This window comes from Sciurus carolinensis, chromosome 9, assembly GCF_902686445.1.
Source record: "Sciurus carolinensis chromosome 9, mSciCar1.2, whole genome shotgun sequence".
In the NCBI taxonomy this organism is placed as follows: Eukaryota; Metazoa; Chordata; class Mammalia; order Rodentia; family Sciuridae; genus Sciurus; species Sciurus carolinensis.
Window position 1 is genome coordinate 64,550,490 of NC_062221.1, and position 27,641 is coordinate 64,578,130.

Below are 27,641 nucleotides of genomic sequence, written 5' to 3' on the forward strand. Positions count from 1 at the left end.
ATCATGTCATACAACTCTTATATTTTGCATTTATTCTTTATTCAATAGCATACTGTAAGCATTTCCTGACACATTAAATATTCCCCCAAATATGATTTTTAATAAAGTATTTCATTATATGGATGCAGCATACATTGTCTATTTCACTATTCAACATTTTAAGTTGCTTCCAGGCTTTTTCTATTATTAAAAAAGCTGTGTTAAACAATATGGTGTGTGACTCTGGCCCTGTCTCTTACATTTTCTTACAATCAATTTTAGAATCAGAACTACCTTTCTGAGGTTTTCATGAGCATAATCAACAGCATATATAAATCCCCCCATACAGGGCTTCCCACGCAGCAGGCGCTCAATAGCTGGCAGCTATAAATAGAAATGGAGTAACCAAGAGAACAGGCTGCCGGCCACTCACAGGACTGGGAGATTGTGCTCTGCTCATCCACTCAGGGCCTGGTGGAGCAGGGGGCTGGGACAGGAAGCTCGAGGAGGGGGCTGTTTTTCACTCCCAGGAGCAGACAGACCCGCCAACACCCAGAATGAAATCATTCTACGTTGTGAACCGAGTACAAGACCCCGCCTCCCGGGTGCTCTCTCTTTGGTCCCTGGAGACCCACTGTGAGCCCGCATCACCTAATCAGGTGAAGAGGGGACATGAATGATACCGATCACATTCCTCATTCAGAAGTTTCATGTGGCCGAAAACTGGAGAACAAACAACAGGAACCATTGTGTTCTCAAAGATTATTTATTAGCTATTCTCACCCACGATGAAAAGAAATTAAAAAGTAAACAAAATTAACATAAAATGAAAATCCCACAATGTTTCTTGCCCAACGACATCAGTTCGACTACGAAATGGGCCAGTAGGGCCTGCAACTTCCTACAGGAGAAGCCCTCACAAGAGGAAAGAAAAGCACGCTCTCATGTTTACTCAGGTACAGGTCTGGTGTGGCACGACAGGAAAGTACAATGATTTCTTTTTTTTTTTAAACAGAGAAACTAGAATAATTAGAAGCCTCTGAGCTACACCCCTTCCGAGCGCACCCAGTTGCACCTGGGAACTGCTGGGCTACTCTTTGGAATGAGTCTTCCCAGGCCTCACGATGGCACTGCATGTCCTTGGGGTGGCCAGTCTCTGTTCTTTGATGGTGGATTTGACTTCTTAGTACAATCAGGTCACCTGGCGTTGGTTTGGATGGATAAGGGATAATGGGGTTCTGTGACATGACTGGGAGATAAAGCTGTAAATGGCACAGCAAGGAGATTTTATGTGGGCCTCAGCTGGCCCTGGAGGCCTTCCCCAGACAGGCAGCAATCTTGAAGCCTATGTCAAGCCATGCAAGTGTCTTGAGGGAGCGCACAGCTCCTGGGGTCAGGACGTGGAAGGTCGGGGCTCCTTCAGAAGCTTAAGCTCTGGACTGCTTGTTAAAACCTGGGCTCACTTCTTCAGAGCTCAGTGGGAGCTACAGTGGTACTGTTTGTTCTCTCGCACAAAATAGAAGCCTGCCAATTTACATTTATATTTGGTCCAAGAAAGGCAATTTCTCAAAGGATTTGGTTCCTTGGGGACCTGGGCACCACTTTCTTTCCTTCCTTCTCTTCATATGCTGTTTACTAGCAGACAAGAAGATGTCTATGTGTTCGTGCTTCTTGATTCCTGGTCCCCTGAAGGAAAAAGGTCCTGAGCACCAGTAACGCAAAGGCCAGTCTTCACTGGGTGGCCTCAGGACAGTGACCAGCCAGGTGGAGGATCTGCAGCAGCATGATCCTGGAGGATGTCTCTGCAGAGTCCTTCCAGGAGTTGATACTTCCCTGGGGCCTGCCCCAGATCAGAAGCAGGCAGGACAAATGCACCTAGTCCTCGGGGATGGGGGTGTTGCAGTTCCCATGGTAGATCTTGACGTGGCCCTCACAGCGGAAGTAGGCCTCAAAGACGTCGCTGTAGCCGTGGTCCCTCCACCAGGTGCACAGCTGCCGGTTCCAGGTGCAGTCCAGAACGTGGAAGAGCTCGGGGTGCTCCATGCCGATCATGGTGAAGAAGTCCTGGTCCCCGAGGTGGCCGCGGAAGTGGTACTTGCTGGCCAGCTGCTGCACGTGGGCGGGCTCCAGCAGGCGGCCGTAGAGTGTGGACTGGCGCATGGCCTCCAGGCTCAGCAGCATCACCCCGCTGTTGAAGCCAGGGAGCCCATCGGGGGGAGGGCCCCCCACCCTGGTCGTGGGGTTCTCATGGCGGAACTGCCAGAATGTGTGCCTGTGAAAGGGAAAGAAGAGACTTAGCCCCGATCGGAGGTGAGCCCTCTTGCCAGCCCTGTTGCCAGGGCCTCGCAGCCGCTTCACCTCGGTTCCCAGCTACAGAAACAGGCATTCTGAGGCCTGAAATCTACATGCCACCACCAAGGAGTGCAGAGCCGGAGCCTGACGCCAGGTCCCCTGACTCCAAGCCCTGTGCTATTCCACCATCTGTTGACACCTGAGGATGACAATGTTGGTGCCATCACCGTCATGGTCCTCCTCATAGGTAACATCTCCCTGTACAGATTTAGGATGTGCTAGCCACCAGGTCAGCTTATTTGCTCCCCACAACAACCCTAAGAGATGAGGGCTCTATGAGATGACACCTCACTTCACAGTTGAGGAAAATGAGGCACAGAGAGGTTATGTAACTTGCCCAAAGTCACACAGCTGGGAAAGGCAGAATCGGGGACTAAACTCAGACATCTGGCTCCAAAGTCCTTATTCTTCAAATGGTAACAATGCAGGCACAACTTTCTATCCTTGTCTGTGATCTTGAAGAGGAAGTGGGTAGAGAGGAGGGGAGCTCCTGAATGGTAAGCGGGAAAGAGGTAGGAAGTCAAACTCAGACTGAAAGAAGTCCACTTTCTGCTCTGGAACAAGCCTCCTTCAGGGAGATCCAAAGCCTACCATCTGAGCAGCTGGGCAGGGGCCAGGGACTTGAGACTGCTCTGGACACACACCTATGAGTTAGGGTGAAGCAGCTATAGAGACCCAAGTAGGCCTGTGGCTAACTGGGAGGGGCTGTCACTTCAGTGTCAATCTCCATGGCAGATTTAGAAACCCAACCTAGGCGCATGATGTGTTAGAGCCACAGAGACCCGTCTGCATCCTCCATCCAAATGCTTCCTTTTGGAGGAAGGAAGAAAGAACTAGAAATCTCCTGTGAGTGACATGGTTACAGTGCTGGCCACTCTGGTCTCCAGCCTCCTTAGTGGCAAGGACTCATGTGCTGCATGAGGGGGCAGGAGAGGCTGGGGAGCTGAGCCCACGCCACAGAGATGAGGCCAAGCAGCACGGCCCCACCGTGGAGGAAGGAGCAGAGATGAAGCCCTGCTCCCGGCAGTGAGGGGCAGGGCTGGACCTGGGTCCTCAGGTAGGGAGGGTACTGCAGCCTCACCCACCTGCTCCCCTGTCTGGAAACGCCACCCCTCTGTGTCCCACAGAGATACCGTCCCCAACCAATGGCAGGACAGGATCTGTGTGGCGACACGCAAGTCCTGGTAAAAGTCAAACAGAGCCCGGACCCAGGGCACCTGCTGCAGGCTCATTCTCCAGTTCCAAAGCACTTCTCGTGTTGGGGAAGAGACGCGCCTTCCCATGGCCTCGCCGACCACGAAGGGAGCGGAGAGCTTGACCCTGGCGAGGGAGAAGCGTTCCCGAGGGACACTCCCCGCAGAACACACAGCTCATTGTTTGAGTTCAGCCGTTATCCAGCCGCAAGTGGACAGGGTGCTGGCACAGGCCTGCCGACAACAGCCTGGGGAAACAAGCGCTGGAGCACACCGGAATGCCGTGATCCTCCCAGGCACAGGAGCCTCAGGTGACGGTCCCCAGACTCGGGATGCATCTGGCAGCTGCTTGTTCATTTTACCATGTCTTCCAAGCAGTTAACTTCAAGCGAGGATTCTACCAAACAGACCTGAGCCACCACTGCAAGGCAGAGGAGGGACCCGCCACCCAGGGTGCTCCCCACCAACTCACCCACTCACCTGTCGAGGGGTGGGGACAGCTGCATCTACCAGAGAGGAAGAGAGGAAGAAAGGAAGCAAGAGGAGGGTCCCAGTCCACCTCCCTTCCGCCCAGCCTACCCTCCCCTCTCTTGCCTCCCAGCAGACCAGAAGAGGGCAGAGCTGGCCCAGCTGGAGAGGCCAGCCTCCTTAGGCATGGCACCATGCAGGGGCAGGCACAGCAGGGCCTCAGGAAAGACAAAGTGACTGACAAGGGGCAAAGGAAAGTAGGTGTGGGTGAGATGGCACAGCCTCTGGTGGCATATGGAGTCAGGGAGCCGGACGAGGACACGGCGTTACCACTGCTGAGCCTGTGGCTTCCCTGGATGCTCCGTCCCCCACGGAAAGGGTACTCAGATATGCTAAATGCCTTTAGCCCTTCACCAGGCTGGGGGCAGGCAGGCCACCCACTGCCCTGGGTACCTGTCAACCTGCGGCCAAGACCCACAGGCTCCCCACCCCTTCCCTGCCTGTGGGAGGAGCAATCAAAGGATGGCCTGGCATTGACTTTGCTGGGCTCAGGAGGAAAGCCAGAGGCTAAGGGAGGAGGACAGAACATCCTCTGAGAGGAGGCCATAACCCTGGTGGCTCTCTGGGAACATGATTCCCAGTGCGGCCATTCAGGCAGGACCAACAGGCATTTTATAACAAAGGGCCAGGACTGGGGCATCAGCACATTATGAACCATTAGAAGCAAAGGAGAGAAAGGAAATTGGAAATCCAAATTTCCCAGTGTGTCCACTGAAGCAAAAACAGCCTGAAAAGGAACTGATGATTCTCGAAGCACAAAATGATTGTTCAAACAACCCTAGAAGAACACAGGGGGCACTCTGGGGAATGGCAGGTGCTTCCCTGGCTGAACCACACTCACTCAGGCTCGGGAGAATGATACAATACAGGGATGGGCAAGGGCCGGAGCTCATGCAAGGAGTGCTCTGGTTATCTCATGGGGCCATGGGCGCTGGCCTACCAAGGCAGCCACCGCTCCTCACACCCGAGTCAGAGGGCTGCAAAGTCCTCTAGCGCTCTTCCCAGACACTGCTGTCTGCATTTAACAGAGAGGGAACTGAAGTCCTCAGTGTTTCCAGATCAGAGATTCTAATCTCTGAGGTTTCATTATTTCTGACGGCCTCAGATCCCAGAAGCTAATGTTCCAAGGAGCAGCACTTGGATTTCTATCTCACTTCTGAACTTGGCTGGCACAGTCCAAGGCTCGGGGCACCAGGGGTAGTCCATCAGGGGATGCGGCCACGGCTGGCATTTCACTGCTCGGGGGACAGACCCAAGAGCTGTTCTGAGGCAGTTCACAGGGGCCTGGGCTGGCCATATATATTCATGGGCACTGCCAGATTCACACTCTGAGGCTGCAGGAAAACTCTGTATGAATGTGGGTATCTAGTTCTGAGTCCTATAACTTCCAGAAGTTTCTTTGTTTAACTTCCTATGCCCACATCTAGCCACTTTGCTCTAATAGTCTCAGTTTGGGCCTGTGCCTTGTTCCCATCCTCCACAGTCATATGGGGAGCTACAGTACAAGGGATAAGATTTCTCCCCCTCCTTGGAAATCATTCCAACAGGCATGAAATGATTTTTCCTGTGTGGATGGCCCACAGTTAATACTGGATCCTTCCAGATGTCAGTGAGTCCTTTTGAAAAATACAAATCAAGAAACTTCAAGCCCTTTCTGCTGGTTATGAATTGATGCATTTTCCAAATTTTTATGTGGAGTGTATCTTAATTAATAATCATTTTAAAAGACCATTAAAACTAGTGAACTAGCCTTCATAAAGAAAATCCATCTTTATGGAAAGGGGTATTTGAAATAATTTTGAAAAGCAAGTCACTTCCTCCCTGGAGTCTTTCCCATGACCACAGGCAGAGTCACTGCAATCAGGGCTTCCAATTAGAGAACCTGGTCCGAGAATCTAACACTCATGTTCCCCAGAAAAGAGCACAGGTTTCCCACCACCCTCAATCACAGGCCCTGCCTCTGACTTTTCATGACTTTCTCCTTGTGTGGCCTTTCTTGGACCCTGAGGCTCAGATTTCACTTTCACTTCCAAGAAGTCAGAAGCAAGGATGGGAACACATGCTGAGCCCAAGCCCATGCCTGAAGGTCCACAGGAAGGTTCTAGAAGCTGTGCTGCCTCAGGCTGAGTTCAGACTGTAGGCAAAGAAGGCTCCATGTTAGGCCTGGAACATGGCACGGTGCCTTGCTGGGGCTTTCCCCTTGAGTGCCTGCCAGCCCTGAGTGCAGGTCTCTAGTGAGCACAAGGCTGGGACTCCCCGGGGAGGAAGCTCGCCACCTGCATGCCATCGAATCAGCGAAGCCTGGAAGCCGGGAACCTTATTTCCCCTGTGTCCACGCATCTGTTCAGGCCCAATTAGCTCTGTCTGCCTTGGAAGGGCTCCTGTTTTCCAGTCCTCAGTCCTTGGGATGAAAGGGCAGGAGTGAAGGGCAATCCTCAGTGGCTGCCCCATGTTCCATCCACCCATGGGCACGTTTCTGGTCCAGAGGCCCTCAGGATGCCCTCCAGCAGGCGAGTGACGCAGGTTAATTCCAGGGTCCTACCCAAGTGAAGGCTAAGTCCCTCAGGTATGGATCCCTCCCCGTGTAGAAACCTGCCCTGTGATGTCAACCAGGAGAGAGCGTGAACTTCCTGGGACTGTGGGACCACGGTGAGGCCTTACTCGGCCCACTTCCCTAGGCCCAACAGTCACAGCTGACCCTCATTCGAATGCCTTGATAGCGGGGCCTGAAGCTTGCTTAGGTGTCCTGTGCTGCTGGACAAGGGTAAGAAATGTTCCCAAAGTCACTGGGCTATTTAGTGATGGGACTGAGGAAGCCCCTCCTAGAAGCACAGTCTACCTGCATGTGGAGACACCCAGAGATGCCTGGTTCACGTTCCCATTTAACAGATGAAGAAGTTCAGGTTGAAAATGGCCCTGCCTGGGGATGTGGGTGGCCCTTTGAGCAGTGTAGGACACCCCACATTCCCAGGCAAATCCTTTATGTTTGTCCACAATTTCCTCTGCTCAGAAAAGGCAACTGTTACCACCACCACCACCACCACCACCTAGCTCTCCTGCAGCACAGGAAGGCAGCACTCGAGGCTTTCCGGTCCTACAGGTCGCCCCCTCCACCTCACACATTCCCAGGTGGAAGGAGTGAGTGCTCAAATGACAGGGCTTGGGTGGGGTGGCAGGAGGAGAGGACAGCTAGTGGGGTATGTGCCTGCCCTTGTTTGTAGATCCTCATAAGAGACAGGTTTAGTGGCAAGCACCAGTCCTGTTTGCAGGCAGCAACTGAGTTTCCAAATCACAACATCCCTTGCTGAGGGACAGAGGCGCCAGCAGGCCCTCTGCTTCCCAGCCTGAAGGACCCCTGGGTGGAGCTTGGGTCAGCCTTGGTGCTAAAACCAGGAGCCTGACAGAAGAGGAAAGGATGTCTGGGGGACAGAGACACAACAGACATCCTGTAGGTGTACACAGGCTTCCTCCAGACCCTGTGCTCCCTTCCAGAAGGAGCAGCCTCCATTCCAGCTTCCTTGGGGCCTCTCCCTGCACTGGAGCCTGCAAGATTCCCTGTTCTGCACACTCCTGGCATCTCTGTGCCACCTGCCCAGCTTGGGAATGGAGCTTCAGGGAAGAGACAGGACCTGGAAGGAGGTCTGAGGGAGAGGGTGAGTGAGAGGGAGGTGTTGTCTGCTGATTGACCCGATTAACATCCACCCACACACAGGATCAGAACAGACTAGGGGCAGCCCAGGGATTGGAAGGCAGTTGTGTGTGTTCCCAGAATCTGTGTCTTTGAACTTTGTCCATCAGGATCTTCAGCTGAGGTGGGGAGATTTGAGTCAGGGCACTGGAGTGCAGCTCTTACAGGAGCCAAGCTTTCTAGGGAGCCGCCCTAGCACCAGCAGAGTGGGCACCTTCTTTACTCACAAGTCCACCCAGCTCTCTGGGGTAGTGTGCTCAGGCCCCAAAGCAAAGTCAACTCCAAGGACAGGCACTTACCCCCTCACAGTTCTGGGGGCTGCAAGGCAGGGCCAGTCAGGCCCTGGGAGGAACCTGCTGCTGCTGTCCCCTGGCTTTGGGAATCTCTGGCCTCTTCACAGGGCTGTCTCCCTGTGTGCAGGTGTCTTTGTGCCCACATTCCTCTTTTGATAAAGTCACAAATCACTGGATTAGGGGCCACTCTACTCCAGAATAAACCCATCTTAATTACACCTGTGATGACCCTACTTCCAAGTAAAGTTGCCTTCTGCTGCGCCAGGGGTTGGAACTTGAGCATACAGAATTCTGGGGACTCAATCCAACCCACAACACGCAGCTCGCCTTCACCTCGTTCTCACACCTGACGACAATGGTGGGGTCCAGAGCTGGCAAATTCCCTGTCAGCTGAGAGAATGAGTCATGATGGGCTGGGTGGCCCTGTCCAGGAGGGTGTCAGAAGGAGGCTGGCATCCATGACCAGAGAAGGGAAAGGCAGAGCAGCTCGGAAACGCGGGCCTGGGGGAGTGGCATGGGTCAGCCAGCAGGCAGATGTCCAAAGCCCACATGGTGACACCTCCTTGTTCTCTGAGACATGCAGGAGCAACCAGAGGACCCCTGATAAAAAGAGGGATCAGCCAGCAACCCCTGAGCATTTGCCATGTACCCACTGTGCCCAGCAGATAGAGGAGCAAGAACACACTCTACCCCTGAGACGCTGGCATCTACTACAGGGAGATAAGGTCCCCCGCAGGAACTCCCACAGTGGCAGCTGTGGGCTCAAGAGAGGATCTGCAATCTGGAACCTGGAAGCCTGGAGGGGGCTACCAGGCTTATCAGTAACCTGGGGATGGGGATGGGGAAGGGGTGACATCCCCCAAAGTGCAGCTGTGGGCCTCTAGAAGCAGAGGAGTGCAGACTATGCCCAGCCCCGTGCCCATAGGGAGTGGCCCTGCCTGTCACCATGGGTGCTCAGCCATAGAAGGGCCAATGTGCACAGAGGGCTGCCTGCCAGGATCCTCTCGGGGCGTGGCGGCACCTCAGCCAGTCTGGAGGTTTCTGTTTCAACATATCTTCCTGCCCTGTGAGTTTGGCATGATAAAGGTGACCTACATTGTCTGTCTGGTTCCCCAAACTGCCCCTGCTATGACCAATTCATCTCTGTGGGACTAGAAACTAGCATGGTGCTAGACTCCTGGAGGACAAACAGCTCTGACAGCAAGGCCTCTGACCCACTATGAGATGGGACTCCAAGTACCTGTGAGCCTCCTCTTCTCCAGAGTCTTCTGGAAAACTGGTCAACCTGGGCCAGGCCCAGCCAGGGCCCTGAGCTGCTGCTCTGAGCCCTCAGGAGGTGTGACCTTCCTCCAAAGTATCAGCCTCTTCTCACACACCCAGTGAGCAGGCTTGTCTCCTGACCCACAGCTCCCCCTGCCCAGCCTGTCCGGGTGTCTTGGTCACTCAGACTTCTTCCCACACCTGTCCCTGGAGCTGTGGGGCCTGGGAAGTTCACTGTCACTCAATCCCACACACAGCTGCAGTGCACGGAGGTGCCCCACCTGGGCTGGACTCTGGTGGGGAGCTTGGAGGGCAGTGGCTTCCTTTAAGGAGGACAGAGCTAATGACAGCAAAGGCTGGGAGGAATGGATCTGGGCAGAGGGCAAGCTGAATGTCCCATTCGGTCTCTACTGGTGCCAGCAAGAAGAATGGTGATAAGAAGAGCCAGGAAAGATATATGGCCTTGGTGTACCCCAGCCACCTGTCTCCTACACTCACAACCGACATGGCAGGTACAGAATCAGGCTTGGGGTCTTTTTTCTGCTGTGGGGATCTTGGAGGAACCAAAAGCCACATGAAGCTTCCAGTTGAATCTGCAGGCCCCCTGTGCCCACATCAACCATTTGTCACCTAGCTCTGTAAGCCAGGTACCTGAGTGAAGTGCCTCCAACCAGCCTTCCTCTCCCACCTCTTCATTCTCTTCCAAAATGGTCCTTCTTTGGGCCTTCTCTACCTGAATGATGCGCTGTAAAACCTTGCACCTATGATACAAATCGCCTGTTTTGGAGAAGTGGCTGTAATGCCATGCAGAGGAGTCAGAAGCCAGAGAGCAATAAGCAGCCAGGTGGGCACCCTGGCCGGGATCGCCACCCTCAAGGCAGTGAAGCATAAGATCCAGCTTCTGCAGTAGCAGGCCAATGACAGAGGAGACACAAGTAGTGGAAGATAGGTGGCCAGGGTACAGGCTAAGGCTGGTGGCCTCCTTGAACCTGAGGACCCATCTTGTTGAAGGGGAGCTGGACATGCTCAGGGGTGCCTGGCTATTGCCCTGCAAAAGTTGGAGGAAGGGGGGAAAGCTGCTGATGAGAATGAGAGGTAGGAAGGTTAGTGAAGACGGGCCCTAAAAGATGAAGAAAAGATGGACCACTGGAAATCCAACTCGAAGAGGCTGAGCACACCACAGAGAAGCAGACAGGAAGAATGAAGAGGTGGCTCATAACTTGGTGATTATTGAAGGAGACCTGGGACACATGGAGGAATGAGATGAGCTGTCAAGAGTCCCACTGCCCAGAGATGAATGAGCAGATCAGATTGATGGACCAGAACCTGAAGTGTGTGAGTGCTGCTGAGGAAAAGTACTCTCAAAAGGAGACAAAGATTCTTACTGACAAACTCAAGGAGGCAGAGACCAGTGCTGAGTTTGCTGGGAGACGGTAGCCAAACTGGAAAAGACAACTGATGATCTGGAAGAGAAGCCGAAGTGCAACAAAGGGGAGACCCCTATGCATGAAGGATGCTGGGCCAGACCGCTGGACAGAATGAGAGGCAGAGCTCCAGGCCCTGGGCTCTGCCTCTGAGCCTGACTCTGGCTGAGGCCAGCCAGCCTGAGGCTGACCTTGAAACCAAGGGTTGATCTTCAACGTGGAGGCTACTTTCTCCTTTCAGTAGACCACAACCTCCAACCACTTGTCTCTTTCACCAAAATGTTTCTGCCTCTTCCCAGAGATTCCTGCTGGGCTAGAGCCTAACAACCTTCAGAAACATGTAAGGAATGAGCGCTAAGCTAAGTGATTTTAAAACCATGTTGTGATGTCCACATTTTGTAATTACTTTTTTTTTTTTAAATTATAATAGCAACCATTCCAAATAGTCCCACACCTCTGAGACAGCAAGCTAATTCCTTTCTCACTTTTGGAAGGTAACTTCTCAGCCTAATTCATATTCTCTTCATAGAAGAAAAAAGGTATGGGTCAAACAGCCCAGGGAAAGACTTTGCTATAGGAAACCTTCTTGCTGTGCACAAAGTACCAGCCAAACCACACAGGCCATTCCAGGAGAAGTTGGCCAAAGACCAAAACCTGTGCTATTCCGGTATGGGGTTTTGTTTGTTTGTTTTGTTTTATTGGCATTGGCTTTAAGGTTTCCTTGGAAGACTCTTTTCATTTTTTACTTTTCCCATTAGAAATCAATACATTAAGATGGGGAAACTTCCAATATTTTTAAAATTTTATATATATATATATATATATATATATATATACACACACACATACATATATATGTATATATTTTTTTATTTTATTTTATTTTTTTGTGGTGCTGGGAATTGAACCCAGGGCCTGGCACGTGTTAGGCATGGGCTCTAGCACTGAGTTAGATCTTCAGCCCTGAGATCGCCCCTTATTGTGGAGGTAGCTGCTAAATTGCTCTCCTGTTGCCTTGAAGAAAGAAGGTTATGTTTTTGTCACTGACTTGGTCATCTGAAACTCATCACCCTTGTCTGTGTCTGAATCTGCTGTCACATTCTGCCATCTCATTGTGTTTGTATCAGTCAGGGTTGGAGTTTATGTACAACATTTTAAATTTTTATATTATTTTGAAACTTTGCTTTTTGGGGGTTGAGGTATCTGGCCACCCCATCTGGCGGTGAGAGTTCTCTACAGTGTGGGAGGGCAGTGTACAAATCTTTCAGTTTCTTTCCTCACCAACTCCATGTTGGGCTGAGGTTTCTGTGATGCCTGTCAAGTGCACATCCTGTAGCTTATTGGCTTAATGTACCCTCCTTTGCTATGGTCTCTTTGGGGCATTTAGGAGAAAGAGAAATCAATAGTGTTTTGATTCTGAATGTTGACAAGTATCCCTTTGAAATAAAGAACCAATTCCTCCAAAACAAACAAACAAACCAAAAAACAAATTGCCTGTTTCCAAAATTAAAAACAAAAAGGTTTGTTTTGGCTCACAGTTCTAGAGGTGTAAGCAGTCTAGGGGCCTCATTTGGTGATGGCCCTATTGCTGAGAGTCCCAGGGTGCTGCAAACATCACGTAGCAGGAGATAGGGAGCACACATGTGCGTGTAAAAGGCCCACTCTGCCTCTCAATCAAAAGCTCTGACTGTGACAGAATGACACACCAAAGACCTCAATCCCCCCTCCAAATAGAGAGCAATCCTGCTGCACTCTCCCTGATCCTAGGGATGCACAGGACCCCACTCCCAAGTCCACAGCTGCCTTCCCACCATCTATCCCAGCCCTGCAGCTGCAGTCTGGCACCTCCTTGCCCATCATTGCTGCCCACCACCCACATCCTCTTCCTCTGCCCCATCCCTAAGGGCACCCTCTCCTCCTTTCCCTCGCCTTGGCCACAGGTCTTCAAACCCCATTTGTGCTACACACTGAGCCCTCCATGAACCTTACCCCAGAGGCATCCTGCTCCAGTGATCGAGAGCTGAGACAGATCCCTCTGTGACAACAATACCCTACTTTTACTCTCTGGAACCTTCTCATGGCCCCTTGGGACTCTGGGCCCAAATCTTCCCATTCTCCACATCAGCAGATGCTCCAGGATCTTCTTGGCACTCTCTATGGTCTAATTGGCCTGAGCATCTCACCACAGGCTGAAAGCTATAGAGGGTGAGAACTTGGTCATGTGCAGGAGGTCACAGTGACCTTTGGCAGAGGTAGGTGGTAAAGACCAAGAAGCCAGGCATGTTGTACTGGGAGCGCATGAATAGCAGAGAATGGACACAGAGAAGGCAGATGGCACCTCTCTGCAAAGGGAGGGCAGAGGGAGGAAAGGAATGCACATGCCAGAGAAGGACAGACAAGGAGAGAAGTATTGGGGGAAAGGGCAGGAATGACAACAGAGATGGTTACTATTTAGTGAGCACTTATGTGTCAGGCCCTGTTTAAGTACCTAACTGTATGAGCTCCCATATTTGAATGACCAAATAAGGTCAGTCCCATGGTCTCCAGCTTTCAGTGAAGAAGCTGAGGCAGAGAGAAAACATTTCCCAAGATCAGGAAGAATGGAGGAGCCAGGCAGAGGAGGTGACAAGAAGAGGGGTACGTTGGGGCACATCTGAAGTTAGGGATAGTGAGAGATCAGGAGGGTGAGGGGTGAAGAAGGGCTGGGGTGTGCACAGGGTTTGAGGAAGAGTTAGGTACAGGGCCTCTGGGTCACACCATCAATACCATCAGCAATCGATAACAGAGGAATAAAAGGATTTGCCAGAGTCCTGAGGGCATGAGTGTGGGGAAATGGGCTGGTAACTGGAATGTCCCTCATTCATCTTTATGTCTTACTGCATCTAACTGACAGAAAGGCCCTCAGAATTGTTGGTTTCAAATGGATAGACGAATGAATGAATGAATAAATGAACAAACAAAGGACTTAGAAATTCTAAAACTAGGGTAAAAATGTAAATGAGGAGAAAGTTGAAGAAGGTGCTGGAATAATAGTTTAGAAAGGCAGCTAAGGAGCTGAATGTGGTGGCTCAAACCTGTAGTCCCAGCTACTTGGCAGGCTGAGACAGAAGGATCACAAGTGGAAGGCCAGCCTGGAAAATTGAGTGAGAACCTGTCTCATAATTTAAATAGATAGATTGATAGATCTATTGATCAATAGATAGATAGATAGATAGATAGATAGATAGATAGATAGGACTGGGGCTGTAGCTCAGTGGTAGGGCACCCCTAGATTTGATGCCCAGAACTAAGGAAGTTCTCTGCCCAGGGTGGAGGTGTGGAGAGAGGGAGGAAAGAATGAAGAAAGGCAGAAGGAAAGAAGGAAACAAGAAAGCCAGTTGAAGAGAGGAGACTGTGCCCCGGGTCTGCCTGTGAGTTGAGACACTAGAGGGAGCACGGACTCCCTCAAGGCGAGGAAGGAGGAGCTGAGGCAGAAGAGCTGGCCCCAAGAACCCTGAATTGCTACAGTGAGATGCCCCGTGTGACACAGACTAGGCATGAAGGAGCCCAGATGGACCCTGACCCAGGCAGGCCTAACCGTTTGGACAATACCCTTCTAGCACTGGCTGGAAGACCCCCAGCTCCTGCTGGGGCTTTTCTGTCACTGTCAGGGAGCAGCTCAATTCCGGCGGGAGCCCCAGGGCCTGACCGAGAGCCAGGGCTGTGGAGACCTGCGCGCTGGGCCAGGCCTGGGCAGTCAGTCCCCGGCTCGGAGCCCTGACGCTGCCCTTCCCTAAGTGTAGGCTGAGGGGAGGGATGCTGGTCAGAGAGAAGCCAAAGTCAGAGAGTCACCTTCAGAACTGGCTCATTGCTTCCAACAGCCCCACAGCATAGAGGTCACAAGAGAGAGTGCTTGGAACACATGGTGAAGTGTTTTCTGGGACAGTGAGCAGAACACAGCAGGAGCGGGAAGGGTGGAAGGGAGGGGTGTGTGTGGAATTTAACCTCGTGTCCCCAGCTGAACTCAATTCATGCACACCAGCACTCTCACCCTCACAGATGGGGTGTTGCACTCAAGAGCCAAAGGGGATGGGTGTCCCAGTGGAGCTCCCTGGGCACAAAGGCACAGGGTGGCATGGTTCCACAGCAAGAGTGAGCAGGCTGCAGCAATGTGTGTGGCTTCTCAGGCCCCTTCCATTTAAGCCGACTTGCACCTTGGGCTGCCTCTATTTGCTGTCCTGAACATCTGTGGCATGGGTCTCAGTCAAGGTAAAAAGAGTAATTGGCACACTGACCCAAAACTGAATCTCCTACTCACAGGCACAGAGCAAGGCACTGTGGGGTACAGTGATAGGATGTCAAGGGGAGTCCTTCCCAGATGTGCTGCATTTTTGACAAGCTCCCTAGGAATGGTGAGGTTGCTACCCCGAGGACATACACTCAGGGGGAAAAAAGAGACTTTCAGCATTTTAATAAGGAGATAAAGATTACAAGACTAACAATGACTTCATTTTATTCTGAAAATAATCATAAAACAGGTGGCATAGCAACTTGCACATTTTATACAGATTCTATGCTAATGCTTGCTGCACCTTCTCACTTTGTCACAGCCCTGGGCAGACCCCTGGGGAGATGCTTCCTGGAAGCAGCATGCTCAAGAGTGCCAGGAGGGAGGGCCCAGCACTGTCACCTCTCACTGCCAGAGATCAGCAATCAGGTGGAGTGCGAGGGAAGGGAGGGCCAAGGGGGAGGTATGTATTAGATTCCCACTGCATGGAAAGAAAGTACCATGGACGTGGGCAGTAAAAATGTGGCTTCTGGGGTCAGGAGGTCCCAGGCCAGGGTTTACTTCCTGATCCTCTGCTTACAATCCTGGAAAAGGTACTACAACTCTCTGTTCTTCCAGCTTCTCAGCTATAAACAAGGTCACTGGAGGATTTTTATGAGATAATGCAGGTGAATTGCTCAACATATCTGGATGAGATCATGGAAGCCATAGACATGCATCAAGTTCAGTGAGAAGCAGTTTTGAATAGCTCTCTCTCACTCTCTCTCACACACACACACACACACACACACACACACACACTCCCCCTGCCATCTGAGCAGGCACAGGTTACACACCCACCAGCAAAGTGACTTTGGCCAAGCCACTTCCCCTCAGGGGCCTCAGTTCCTGTTCCTGTTCAAGGGGCTACTCAGCTTGAGGACCCTTTTCCGTTCTGAAATGCTCTGGTTCTGTCAGGACTAGGATTCGCCAGTCATGAAGCTTGCAGGGGTAAACTTCAAGGGAACCTAGTGATCACCAAACTCCAGAGGTGGGTCTCTTTAAATGTGCCACCAGCATGCAAGTACAATGTAGGTTCTGATGGGTTTTGTTTTGTTTTTAGTTACTTGCTTGTCAACATTTGTCAACAAAGTCCCCTACTTGTCCAGTATGTGGTTTTCAATAAGCCTCTCAGCCATGAGCTGGTATGTCGGGGCAGCACACTGGAGGTCACCATACTGATTTGTTTCTACAGAGTCCCAGGTTTTGTCCACCTGTGTCTGTAGGTACCAGTTTTAGGAAACAGGTGGACCAGTCCTGGTTTTCTGTCTCCATCCCTCCCTCCATGGAGGTCTCATTGGATGGTGGCTCACATCTGCCATCTTCTCTCCCTCACTGTCTGGGCAGCTGGGCAGGAACAGGAGGGAGGTTCAGGCAGTGCAGGAAAGGCTCCAGTCTCCCCAGAACTTCCTTCCTTGTTGTTTTGGCATAAAAAGAGAGAACTCTGGGAGTGGAAGTCAAGCAGTAAGGAGAAAGTGGGGGGTGGCTCTAAAGAAAGACCTCTCCCTATGTGTCCTAAGCCATGGGCACACTGTCCTACCACCACCAGAGCTGTGGACACCTCCCCTCCCCAGGTCACAGGTGGACAACTACCGGCCGCAGCCAGGAAGCCCAGCCCCTGCCCCATGGAGATGATCCCTGGAGTCTCTACTTGGGTGTCCCAACACAAGAGGCCTCTTTCCTTACTCACTCCTTCTCAAAGTCAGGACCGTCCAGACACACCAGTCAAAAGTAAATCTGTTCACAGTCTGTGGTGAACCAAGCCCTGTGTCTGAAACAAGGAAGGGGCAGGGAGAGCAGTGGCCAGGGCTCTGGTAATCAGCTTCACATGTATCACCTCAACCCCTCATGGCAGCCATTGTGGCCAGAATTACTGCCAACTTACAGATGAGGGAATGGAGGCGCAAAGGGCTTAAGTAATATGCCCAGGGTCACACAGCCCTCCTGTAAGGCCAGGCCCAGAGGGAAAGTTGTAGGATAGGAAGAAGTGACCTTCCAGCTTGGCATTTTGCTTCGGGCTGGCGGTGGGGGGCACAGCAACATGGAGCTCCTACAGGGTGAGCTCTTGCTAAGTTCAGAGCTGGAGTGAGAAATAACTTCAGAGAATGAGTTCACTGAGGGCTTTTCTTCTCAGGGAAGATCTGGCTGGTGGAAAAGAAGACAGGAGATGAGTCTAAATTTTACCAAGATAGTTCCAACCACTGAGAAGGCTCTGGCAGGGTTGGAAGACAGCCAGAGGCGGCCAGTGTGTCCCTGCCTCAGGTGCAGGTGAAGGCACAAAGTCACTTCCAAGTCTGCCCTGTCCCACATCCAAAACCTTATAGCTGAAGAAACCTGCAGAAGTCACCTGTGAACACAGAGAATAGAAGCAACTTTGCAATGTCACCCGGCTGGGACCCAACAGGACATGCCTACACACACACACACACACACACACACACACACACACACACACACGACCTGCACGCGCACGCGCAGATATGCTTGCACCCTCACTACGGCCCCACAAAACTGCCTATGGCCTTTCTTATACCAACCTGACGGCAGCCCTGGCTTGTTTTGTCTCAGGCTTTCCAGATCTTTTCAGAGGAAAATCATTCTCTTGTTAAAGTCATGGCACTTCCAATTCTTTCCCTAAAATACTCTGGTCAGCCCTTGCTGACTGTTCCTCACTTGTCATATTCTAATGACTTTCAACCACCCAAGGATAGTCTCAGTAAAACGCTCACCGTGACCCACAATCACAGGACTCCACAGCCTTTGAAACCAGGCCACACAGGGCACAGGGACACCAACAAGGATTACACAGATGCTCTTGTCCTGTGGAGCCCGCTCTGGATGGGACAGCAGTTCTCAATGCTCAAGATGGCGCACTTGGCTCTAGGCAGGGAAGTTTCTCTGATGGGGCCCTAGAGAGCAGCTCCTAGAAGCAGAAGCTGAGAGAAAAGGAGGCCAGAGTGGCAGCCACTCTAGATCCTCTCAAGATGCTGAAAAACTCAAAGTGCACTTCCTCTGAGTGACTGTAGAATTTCTATGTGGGTGTGACCTTCTCATAAGCAAAGGCAATCCCTATGGGACCTCCAATAGTCACACACTTTAAATCTTGCATGAGGTCGGTAGGAAGACAACCACTACTTGAAAATTCATGTTTGGGACCAAAGAAGGCCTGGTGAAGTCCCCACAGAATGGTTCAGAGGACTGTGGGATCTAGAGAGAGACTGCCAGCCTCACTGGTCCACCCCTTTCTGACCTCTCTTACCTCTTTGGGATGAAGATTGGCACCAGTGCCAGCCTCCTGGTCCCCCTCCCAGCTCCAAGTTATGCTGCGCAGCCAGGTGAGAGGTGGCGGAGGCTCAGCTCCACAAGCTCCCACACCACTGAGAATCCATGAGATGTGGCCTGTGGTGGTGGTTATGAGACCCCATTTGTGTAGGTGACAGTCCTAGCCAAGTCCAGGACTGATACATCAAGACTACTCCCATGCTTGGGCTCATGCTGACCATTTACCATGGACTGGGGTTTGGTCCAATATCCTCAGGCCTCCACTGGCCTCATCAGCCACTGGCTGACTACAATGGCCCAGCTGCTGTGGGCACTAACCCTGTGCTCCACTCAGGAGCCTGCAAGGCCAGCCTCCTCACCTTCCCAGAGCAGCCTCCAGGGAGTCCCCCATTCACCTCTGCCCTCTGCTGTGCAGTGGAGTGGGCAACCCAAGAGGCAGAGAGATACATTCCTATTTGTCACTTTTTAAACTCACCTCATCCAAGGGCTGCCCAGGGCTGTGCGTGGGAGGGTAGCTGCTTAAATGCCATTTGCATAAAAGAGCTCACCTGAGCAAACCAGAGTTGGCCTTCAGCCCACCAGTCACCTAGCTTGCCCTGACTTGTTGGGGTCCCCAGAGGTTACAGGAACTGAGCCCTGAAGCCTCGCTGCTCAGCTGTGCTCTTTCCTGCTCCCTCCCGCCCTCCCTCCTTTTCTTCCCCTCCCCTCCCCGTCTCCTTTCTTTTCTATTTCTTTGTAGGGAAGGGGAATGTGGAGAAAATTTACAAAACACTGTCCTCCTGACAGACCAGCTCGGATCCCAGTCATGTTGGCTCTGGGAGCACATCGCTGGGGGTTTAGGTGAACTGTCTGGTTCAGAAACAATGTAACTTGACAGATCTTAAGTCTCAGCTGCTCCCCATCCCTCACCCCTGGAACTGAGGCCATTCCTGAGTTCTAAGAGCGCCAGCGAGTCTCAGTGGACACATCAGATGTGTGGGGACCAATTCTGTCCAGCAAGCGCACAGGTTGGAGCAGGGCTGTGGAGCCAGAGACCTGGGTTCAAGTCTCAAGACTGCCTTCCTAGAGGAAGCCTGTGGCCAATCATGTGAACTCTCGGCTCATGGTCACCTGTGAAACCGAGGCGACGATAGCTTCTTTAGGGTCCTCAAGAGACTTACTTGTAAGATAAGGTACACAGAGTGCCAGCGGGTGGGGGGGTGGTTAGCACTTTAATCAATTCAAGAAGTGCTTATTGAAAATCTACTGTGTGCCGGCTGCCGGGATAAATGGCATCGGCTATGTTACCCTTGCCCCTGACTGCCAGGCTCTGGGCCTCATTCTCCCAACTACACAGCAAGGAGAGTAGGCTCTCTGGCCTGCCCTATGCCAATGTGTTGCGGCTCAGTGGTTCCTAAGGTTGTGTCACCTGTCATCGAGGACACCTCAATGGAAGCCCTGTGCTCCCTCCTACATGTTCTCCAAACTGGGGAGCCAGGAAGGAGCCGCTGGGGCTGCTGGCCTGCACAGCCCCACTCACATTCCACTGGCTTGCTCCTCTGCTCAGGGCTGACTCACCTTCCCTGCTCCTGACCCTCATGAAGGCGCACTGGGCCCAGGCCTCTCCCGCCTCCCTTCCCTGTGCACTCGCTTTCTAGGGACAAACCTATCCCCTTTAAACAGGAATGTGCCCCTCGGCTCCATTCTGCTTAAGTCTCTTACAAATGATTCTCCTGCACCTCTGCCTCACGTGGGGTACTCCCCGTGAAGGCGAGGAGACCCTGAATCCCCCTCTGGGCCTCTCCCCACCTGCACTCTATTCAAGTGCCACACGGGTGTGTGACACATGGGTGTGCCTGGGGTTGCCCGGAACTGGCAGACATGTGTAATTGCTTCTCAGTTCTACCCAGATGAACTGTGGGCCTGGGCTTAACCAGAACAGCCAATGGGGATGTGAGTGGAGGCGAAGAGCAGAATTTTAAGAGCCAGATGAAAGTCAGTATTAAAATTAGATGCTAGTTCAAGCCACTACTTGAGGACAATAATCAGAATTCTCTGAAAACGCCAGTTCTGCTGGACACTACCCCATGAGATTTTCTTCTGGACTTCTCGGCCTGTGCAGCAGGTGGCTTTTCCTCCTTGAGGGCCGGCCACCCTCTCCCTGCCTTTCTGCCCAGTGGTTCAGGCTGCAGGGCTGCTGATTCAGGGAGAAGAGCCCAACCTGACCACATTCAAGCCAGCTGGGAGCTCATCTTCATCCGGTCCAGGCCCTGTGGAGCCTCGTGCCCACACGTCCTGATGCCATCAAGGGGAGAGTCTGGGCCACTCTCCACAGGTGCCTGTGGAACCTACAGGACTGTCGCTCTGGGGAGGCCATGGAACTCGAAGGACGGGGTTTCCAACACTGTCTTCTCTTCCCTCAAGACCTCAGCCTGAGGGAAAAGCATGAAGAAACCCAGGTGTGGACAGGAGGCAAAGAGGAAAAGACACCAAGGTGCCCAGCACAGCTGGGCCTGGACCCAAGGAGGCTCCCTGTCACTAGCCAGCCCTATCCCTCTGTGTCCAGCTGAAACTCACATCCGCACCAGGCCAGCCGGCATCCTTGGCATCCCATCCCCTCGAGGCATCCTAACCTCCTGAGAAGCCTGGCGCCTTGCCCAAGATGAGCGGATGCCTGCTGGCACACATACTGGAGGAGTGCAGCTCACTCAGCCCCACACACACACAGAGCCAGACACCTGTGTGATCTCAGGAAACTATGGAACCTAGCACTTCAGTCCCACCTCAGAAGGGACAAAGGAAGGTCTCAGGAGAGAGCCCCAGGCTGACCAGGATTCCCATCCTCCCAGTGGCCCTGTTCTCTTGAGGTCCTGCAGGTGCTGATTCTTCCCATCTTTGCGCCTTCCTTCTCCAGCCCTCTCCTCAGCTCTTCCACACAGGTGAGAAGCCACCTGCCCTGGGGGCTTCTCTCTGCACAGACTGGGAAGGCCCTGGGGAGCCATCCTGACTGGAAAGTGCTGCGTCTCTGCTACACGCCAGGTTTAGCTCTAGTCCACCTCTAGGAAGGTCTGCTCAGTAACCCCACCGGGCCTCTGCTCCCCTCTCGGGTTCTCTTTCAGAAGAGCAGCTGGATGAAGAGCACGGCTTCTCCGGTCTTACTGTGCCTAGGAAACACGTGTCTGGAGGCAGGGTTTTCTCCTGCACACAAACTCTGATGCTAAAGCTGCTGGTCCACAGGCGAGTGGTGAGCCAGGACTCTGAGTGAGAGCAACGTGTCCTGCCCCAGCTCCGCCAGCACTGACCACCACACCTCCAAAGACTGAGGCCTGTGGGAGGCCCTGTGGGTCAAATGGTCCCAGGAGCCCGGTGGGCACTTGTGGTGCCACTTCTCTCTTTGCCTTCGGTTCTCTTCCGGGGAGTGTGCGATGCCTCAGAAGACTGCTGAGAATGGAATGGAGTCCCATGTGAACCCTTGGTATGCAGCAGGAGGTGGTGACAGAGTTGCCTTCCTTCCCCTCCACTGGCTGGTGCTGGGTCTGGCACAGAACCATGCCCCTGTGATGGGGAAGAGGTGAGGGAGGGAGAGTCTGAAGGGCTGTCTCCCAGACCAGGGTTTCCACATCTGGTTCTGAGTGCTCCCGTGTGTGGTGTCGGGGAAGGGGCTCTTCAGATCACCTGGTGGGAAATCCAAGCGCCTTCCTTACTACTGCATTCAAGCATGAGTGACAACTCTTGGTAACTCCTAGGAGGAGCTGTCACAGAGAAAGGGCCCACACAAGTGCCGTGTCCCTAGATCTGCTGTCTCCTGCTCATCTGCATGTGCATGTAGGGTGGCTGGCCTTTGGGAACACTGCATGCCCACTTGCTGAGTCTGATTCTCAGGGCAGGTTGGCAACGCAACAGAAATGAGCTAGATGCTTTTAGAAGCCACATTACCTAGGGCTGGCTGGGAAAGAACCACTTAGCAAAATGCTCTTTCCCTGTCCTTTCCCTGGCCTTCAGAAACTCGCGCAGTTTCAGAAAAAGTCTTGCTTATTTCCAGGGAGAGGCGAGGGACTGAGGGAACCCAGCTAGGATCTAAACCAAAGGCAAGAGGACAATGAAGCTGACGTTGGTAAGCACTTATCCACACCTAGGCTAAACCTAAGCCTTCCTCAACCCTAAGCACAGACAAAACAACACTTTCAACCTTAATCAGAAAATTATGCTGCTGCAACATACTTTTAGGAGCACCTAGAGGAGACTGGAGGATATTGTCTCAGACCCTTTCTGGCTGGCAGATGTGTCACATGAAAGAGAAGGAACATGTAAGTGATAGCAGACACAGTGTGAAGAGGACTGAGTGGGGAGAAATGACAAGTGAGCCTTGGGAAAACACTCTGTACCCTCTGCATCTCCCAAAACACACACGTATGTACAGATATGCATACACGTGCACATTCACATAACCATCAGCTACACACACACACACACACTCACACTTCCCTCCACCCTTGGGAAACAAGTTCAACTATCCATCTAGCCTGAGGGCTCATTTCTTCAGAGAGAGGTACAAATTGGCAAGGAGGCCATTCCTTCGGCTCCAGCCCTGATAACTTTTCCACAGCTATTTACCAGCAGAGCTGAGGTTTCTTTTAACTGGCAACTGAAATCAGAGCCCTGAGATCCATTCGGTAAAGCTTGGTTTTCATAGAGGATAATTTTTCTTCCATGGGTTTGAAAAATGAGAATCTTGATTGAAATTGTAGGTATCCACATAAACAGGAAGGCCACTCAGTCTTCTGAATTCCAGTGGAATGTGAGGATCTTTGGCTAGTTAGAAAGAATCTAATTGTATGATTTGTTCTCAAACTTCCATAAGAAAAAAAGAGGTGAAAATGCTAAGACAGTGTCATGAACACAGAAAACCCCTCCAAATTCAGGCCCTTCTCAATTTTATCTCTTCAGACACCCAAGAAGTGCCCCCCTTGACCCTGTTCTCATAGGCTCCCTGTTTCTCCATTGTTTTGAAGAAAAGAACAGGAAAAGGAGGCAGGCTAGTTTTATCTGCCCCTGGGCCAGTCCAGTCCCCTATACAGGACCAATGACATCTTTAAGTTAGAGACAACCCTGAAACCAGTCTCAGTGCTGGGCTGATTTTGATGTAATCATACAACTATACATTCATACACAGGGGAGCTGACATTTACTAGATGTTCATTACTTGCCAGCCACCTTGCAAACAGTTTGTATGGAGTATCTCATTTAATTCTCACAAAAGCTTTGTGACACAGGTTACACAACTGGCCATAGTTAAGCCACACGTGTCTATAGCAGCATATGCCAGCATAGGTAGGTACTCTTTACAAACTTGTGAGGAGGGAGCTATTTATTATAACCCTATTTTGTGAATACAGAAACCAAGGCTTAGCAAGTAAAGAATTAGTCAAGCCACCTGGCTAGTCTGTGGCAAAGCCTGGCTGGAGCCTCTTCTCACAATACCGTGCTCTCTGCCTCTCGAAGCATGGGGCAAAGAAGAACCACAGCCCTCGGTTTCTACTCTGAGATGGGGCAGCTGCCCCTGGTTTGCCAAGAGAGTGGGGGTAGAAGACTTTCAACAAGTCAACCATATAGAGAGAAATCAAGCGGAGCAGAAAGCAAGCTTCCGACCAAATGTTGCAGACAGAGAAGAACTGAGCTGGTTGGAGGGACTCAAGAAAGGCCTCTGGAAAGCAGAGTTTGAGCAATGGCAACAAAGAAGCACCAGGGAGTCCCAAAAGCCCAGCATCAGTGAGAGGTGGGGGACGATGTGCTCCCAGGCCCACAGGCGGCAAAGAGTGACAGAGGAGACAAATACTGCATGTCTCCATGAATATGAAATATCTAGAATGGGCAAATTCACAGAGAATGAAAGTAGATTAGAGGTTACTGGGGGCTGGGGGAAGGGGACACGAAGAGGTATTACTTAGTGCGAACAGAATTTCTGTCTGGGGTGAAGCAAATATTTTGGAACTAGGCCATGGTGATGGTTGTAGGACATTTTGAATGAAATTAATGCCAGTGACCACACCCTTAAAATGGCTAAAATGGCAAGTCCATGCTATATATATTTGAGCACATTTTTTTTTAAGTGGCAGAAAAGAAGCCTGCTGCACTGGCCCCTGCTGCTGAGTTCTTCCTCTGGGGTCTGACAGTCAGACTCGCAGGGACTAGAAGCCTCGCTCTCTATCCTCGTCCCCAATGCCACCTGCTCATGGGCTAAGGCCTTCAGTCCCTGCGGCAAGCCCCAGAAGAGCAGCCTGCTGCTGGGGGACACATTGCCCTCGTCTGAAGGGTGGCTGCTTCCCCTTGCCGCCTCCCTGCTGCAGACAGACTGTTCTACAGCTGCTGGGATACCAGAGGGAGAACTGTGGCAGTGGCATGCCGTATAATTAGCATGGAATGTTCTGAAGGCGCCCAGGACACATGAGAGGGAGGCGGGCTCTCAACACTGCTTTCTGTGGAAAAGGGTTTGTTTTCTCTGCTCCTCTTCCTTCCCGGGAGATCAAAACAATAAACTCTGAGAGCTAAAGAAATAATCCTGCTCAGCTTTTCATGTACAAAGTAGACCCTGGCACAGGTGCACAGAATCATATCTGGGGTAACAGCTGAACACGCCTGGTCTGTGTCCATCACCACCCAGGCATCACAACCACAGAGACACATCCAGCAAGTACCGCCACAGCACCACGGGACCCAGCAAGGCCACCTGGGGCCTGCGCTGCCAGCCCGAATGTGGGCAAGTTGGCTGGAAGTAAAACATTATTTAAAATAAAGTTGTTCACACCTCTTTCCCTGTGACTTATCAAGGACAGAACTACGGGATGCAGGATTAAACACTATATTTGAAATTGTGTTTAGTAAAAAAGGTACTTAAAAATTTGTAAATATTTGGAATCTATTTCTTGCTGGGCATAAATAGAAGAGGGAAGAGAAAAATTCTTCCTGTCTTAAAAAAAAAAAGGAAGACAGACTAAATAAAGTGCAAAAAAATATCTAAAGAAGAAGGGTGTGGAAGTTTGGGGGATCTAGGATTCCCACCCTGCATTAAGCCTCCTGAGGTGGTATGCATGGGAAACCAATCTCCCCACCACTGCTGTTCTCAGCTGCACACACAGGCTACTGCTCCTAGCAAGGAGTGTTCCTGCCACATCTGTCTCCTCCCCTCCTGAGCCCCCACCAGCCTGTGGCCCTTTGAGGGCCTGACAGACAGGCTGGCACCCTACTCATCTCCGGCTTCCTATGCATGTACTTACACATCTAGCGTGGACAGGGTCCTGTCTAGAAAGTGTGACCTGCTGGGACTGGAAATGAGTCACGGTGTAGCACTCTGGCTGCCAGGCACACCAGATGGCCAGGACAGGGGCGGGTTGACTCCCCTCTCCCAAGGCAGGCCTTTGCAGTCTTCTACCCTGACATCACAGTGACATCACGCTCCGCATGCTCTAGGATTAACCCCAGCTCCTTAGCTCAACACAGGAGACTCCTGGGATCTGGCCTGGCCCCTATCCACCCTCATCCTCCTTGGGTTTCTGGTTCGCTCCCTGGGTTCCACCCAGGTCAAAGCTCCGGAAGTCCTGCACATGCCACCCTCACCAAGGCCTCTTGGCTGCCAAGTCCTGCTCTCTTCTTGTTCACCAGGAAATCCCTTCACTAAAACCGAGCTCAGAGTTTGCAGTGTTTACAGTAATCCTATGCGTCTCTCTGCCCTATCAAGTTCTTTGAGGACAGAGACTGTTTTTATACCTGAATCCCTGCTGCCTAGTCTAGTGCCTGGTGCAAGGGAGAGACACTGTCCATATCTACTGAGGTGAGTTATTCTAGCAAACAACAAGGATGAAACTCACCATTTCTAAGACAAGCAGGTTATACATGGCAGACACATGGCCCCGGCCTCTGCCAGTCTCTGTAAAGGGATTTGGAGCAACGCAAGCAATACGCCCACCTTGCTGTGGCCCACAGGACATCATGACAGCAAGGCTATGACTAATAAATACTGTGTTTTCTTCAGGGCCTGCTAGCCACTTGCCAGTGCTGCGTAGGGCCCAAATACGAATCACCATATTGGACATAATCTACTTAATTGATTTACAGCCCAGAAATAAACACTGCCTTCACCAAATCCCACAAATCACATTGGGAAAAAGCAGAGTCTCTCTGGCAGGTTAGTATTTATCTCTCGGGGCATCACCATGGTGAAATAGCTTAAAAACTTCCTGTACTGCAAAACCATTCCCATCCCATGTATTATTTTTTCTAGAAATGTATATAATTTCTGTCTGTTTTAGGTAAATATTTTTAAACATCAATTAGACCTGGGAATACTCCTTTTATGCATTATTGGTGAGATTTGGGTAAAGTATGGTGGTTATAAATGTATCTCTGATCAACATATTTCCTGAATAAAAATGAGAACACCTGGTCCTTTATTAAGATAAAACACATAAAATTGGGATATGTCAGAAATTATGACTGGCATGTCTGCTGCTACATTTTTCCAACAGGTTATGACAAATGTTTTCTTTTTTAAATTATATATGCTTTAAAGTCTACAATATCATTCATTCGTACACATGTAGGTAGTGAAATGGTTACGTAGTCAAGCAAATTAACATCCATTATCTCATGGTTAGCCATGTATGTATGTATGGCAAGAGCACCTAAAATACACACTTTTAGCAAAAGTCCTGGGCACAATATAATGCTAATTCTGGTCCCCAAGCTCTATGCTACACCTTTGACTTTTTAATCTGATTTAACTGCCACTTTCTACCCTCTGATCTGTGGTCCCCCATTTCCTCACCCCAGCTCCTCCCTTCCTCCGTGTACTCAACTTTTGTCTGTTTCTTAAAGATTCCACATGTATGTGAAATCAAGCAGTATTTTTGTTTTTTTTCCTGTCTGGTTTATTTTACTTAGCGTAATGTTTCCAGGTTCATTCATGCTGTGGCAAATGGCAGGACCTCCTTCTTTTTTAGAAGCTGAAGAATACTCCATTTGACATAGGTAAATATGGTGTGTGTGTGTGTGTGTGTGTGTGTGTGTGTTTATATGTATATCTCACATTGCCTGCATCCACTCATCCATCCATGGATGCTGAAGCTGTTTCCTTATCTTGGCCACAGTGAATAATGCTGCAATGAACATGGAGTGCAGACATCTTTCCAGGGTGATTTCATTTCCTTTGGGTATATGTCCAGAAGAGGGGTCGCTGGTAATAGGGGAGCTCTGTTTTTAACTTCTTTAGGAACTCCTTACTGTTTTCCACAATGGTTGCACCAATCTACCTTCCCACCAACAGTGTACCTGAGCTCCCCTTTGTCCACATCATGCCAACTT

The 27,641-nt window shown here is 51.2% G+C and overlaps 1 protein-coding gene and 1 pseudogene across 1 annotated transcript in view; one reads left to right on the forward strand and one right to left on the reverse strand.

Annotated features, from left to right (window-relative positions):
* Positions 1-731: 731 nt before the first annotated feature.
* The window catches only part of Xxylt1 (xyloside xylosyltransferase 1), a 158,185-nt gene continuing 131,275 nt past the window's right edge, over positions 732-27,641 (reverse strand). Inside the window, exon 4 of the mRNA XM_047564144.1 lies at positions 732-2,251. Coding sequence (XP_047420100.1) covers positions 1,855-2,251 — 397 coding nt within the window. The 3' untranslated portion in view covers positions 732-1,854. The remainder of the gene's footprint in view (positions 2,252-27,641) is intronic.
* LOC124992770 (tropomyosin alpha-3 chain-like) lies at positions 10,057-10,870 on the forward strand (annotated as a pseudogene).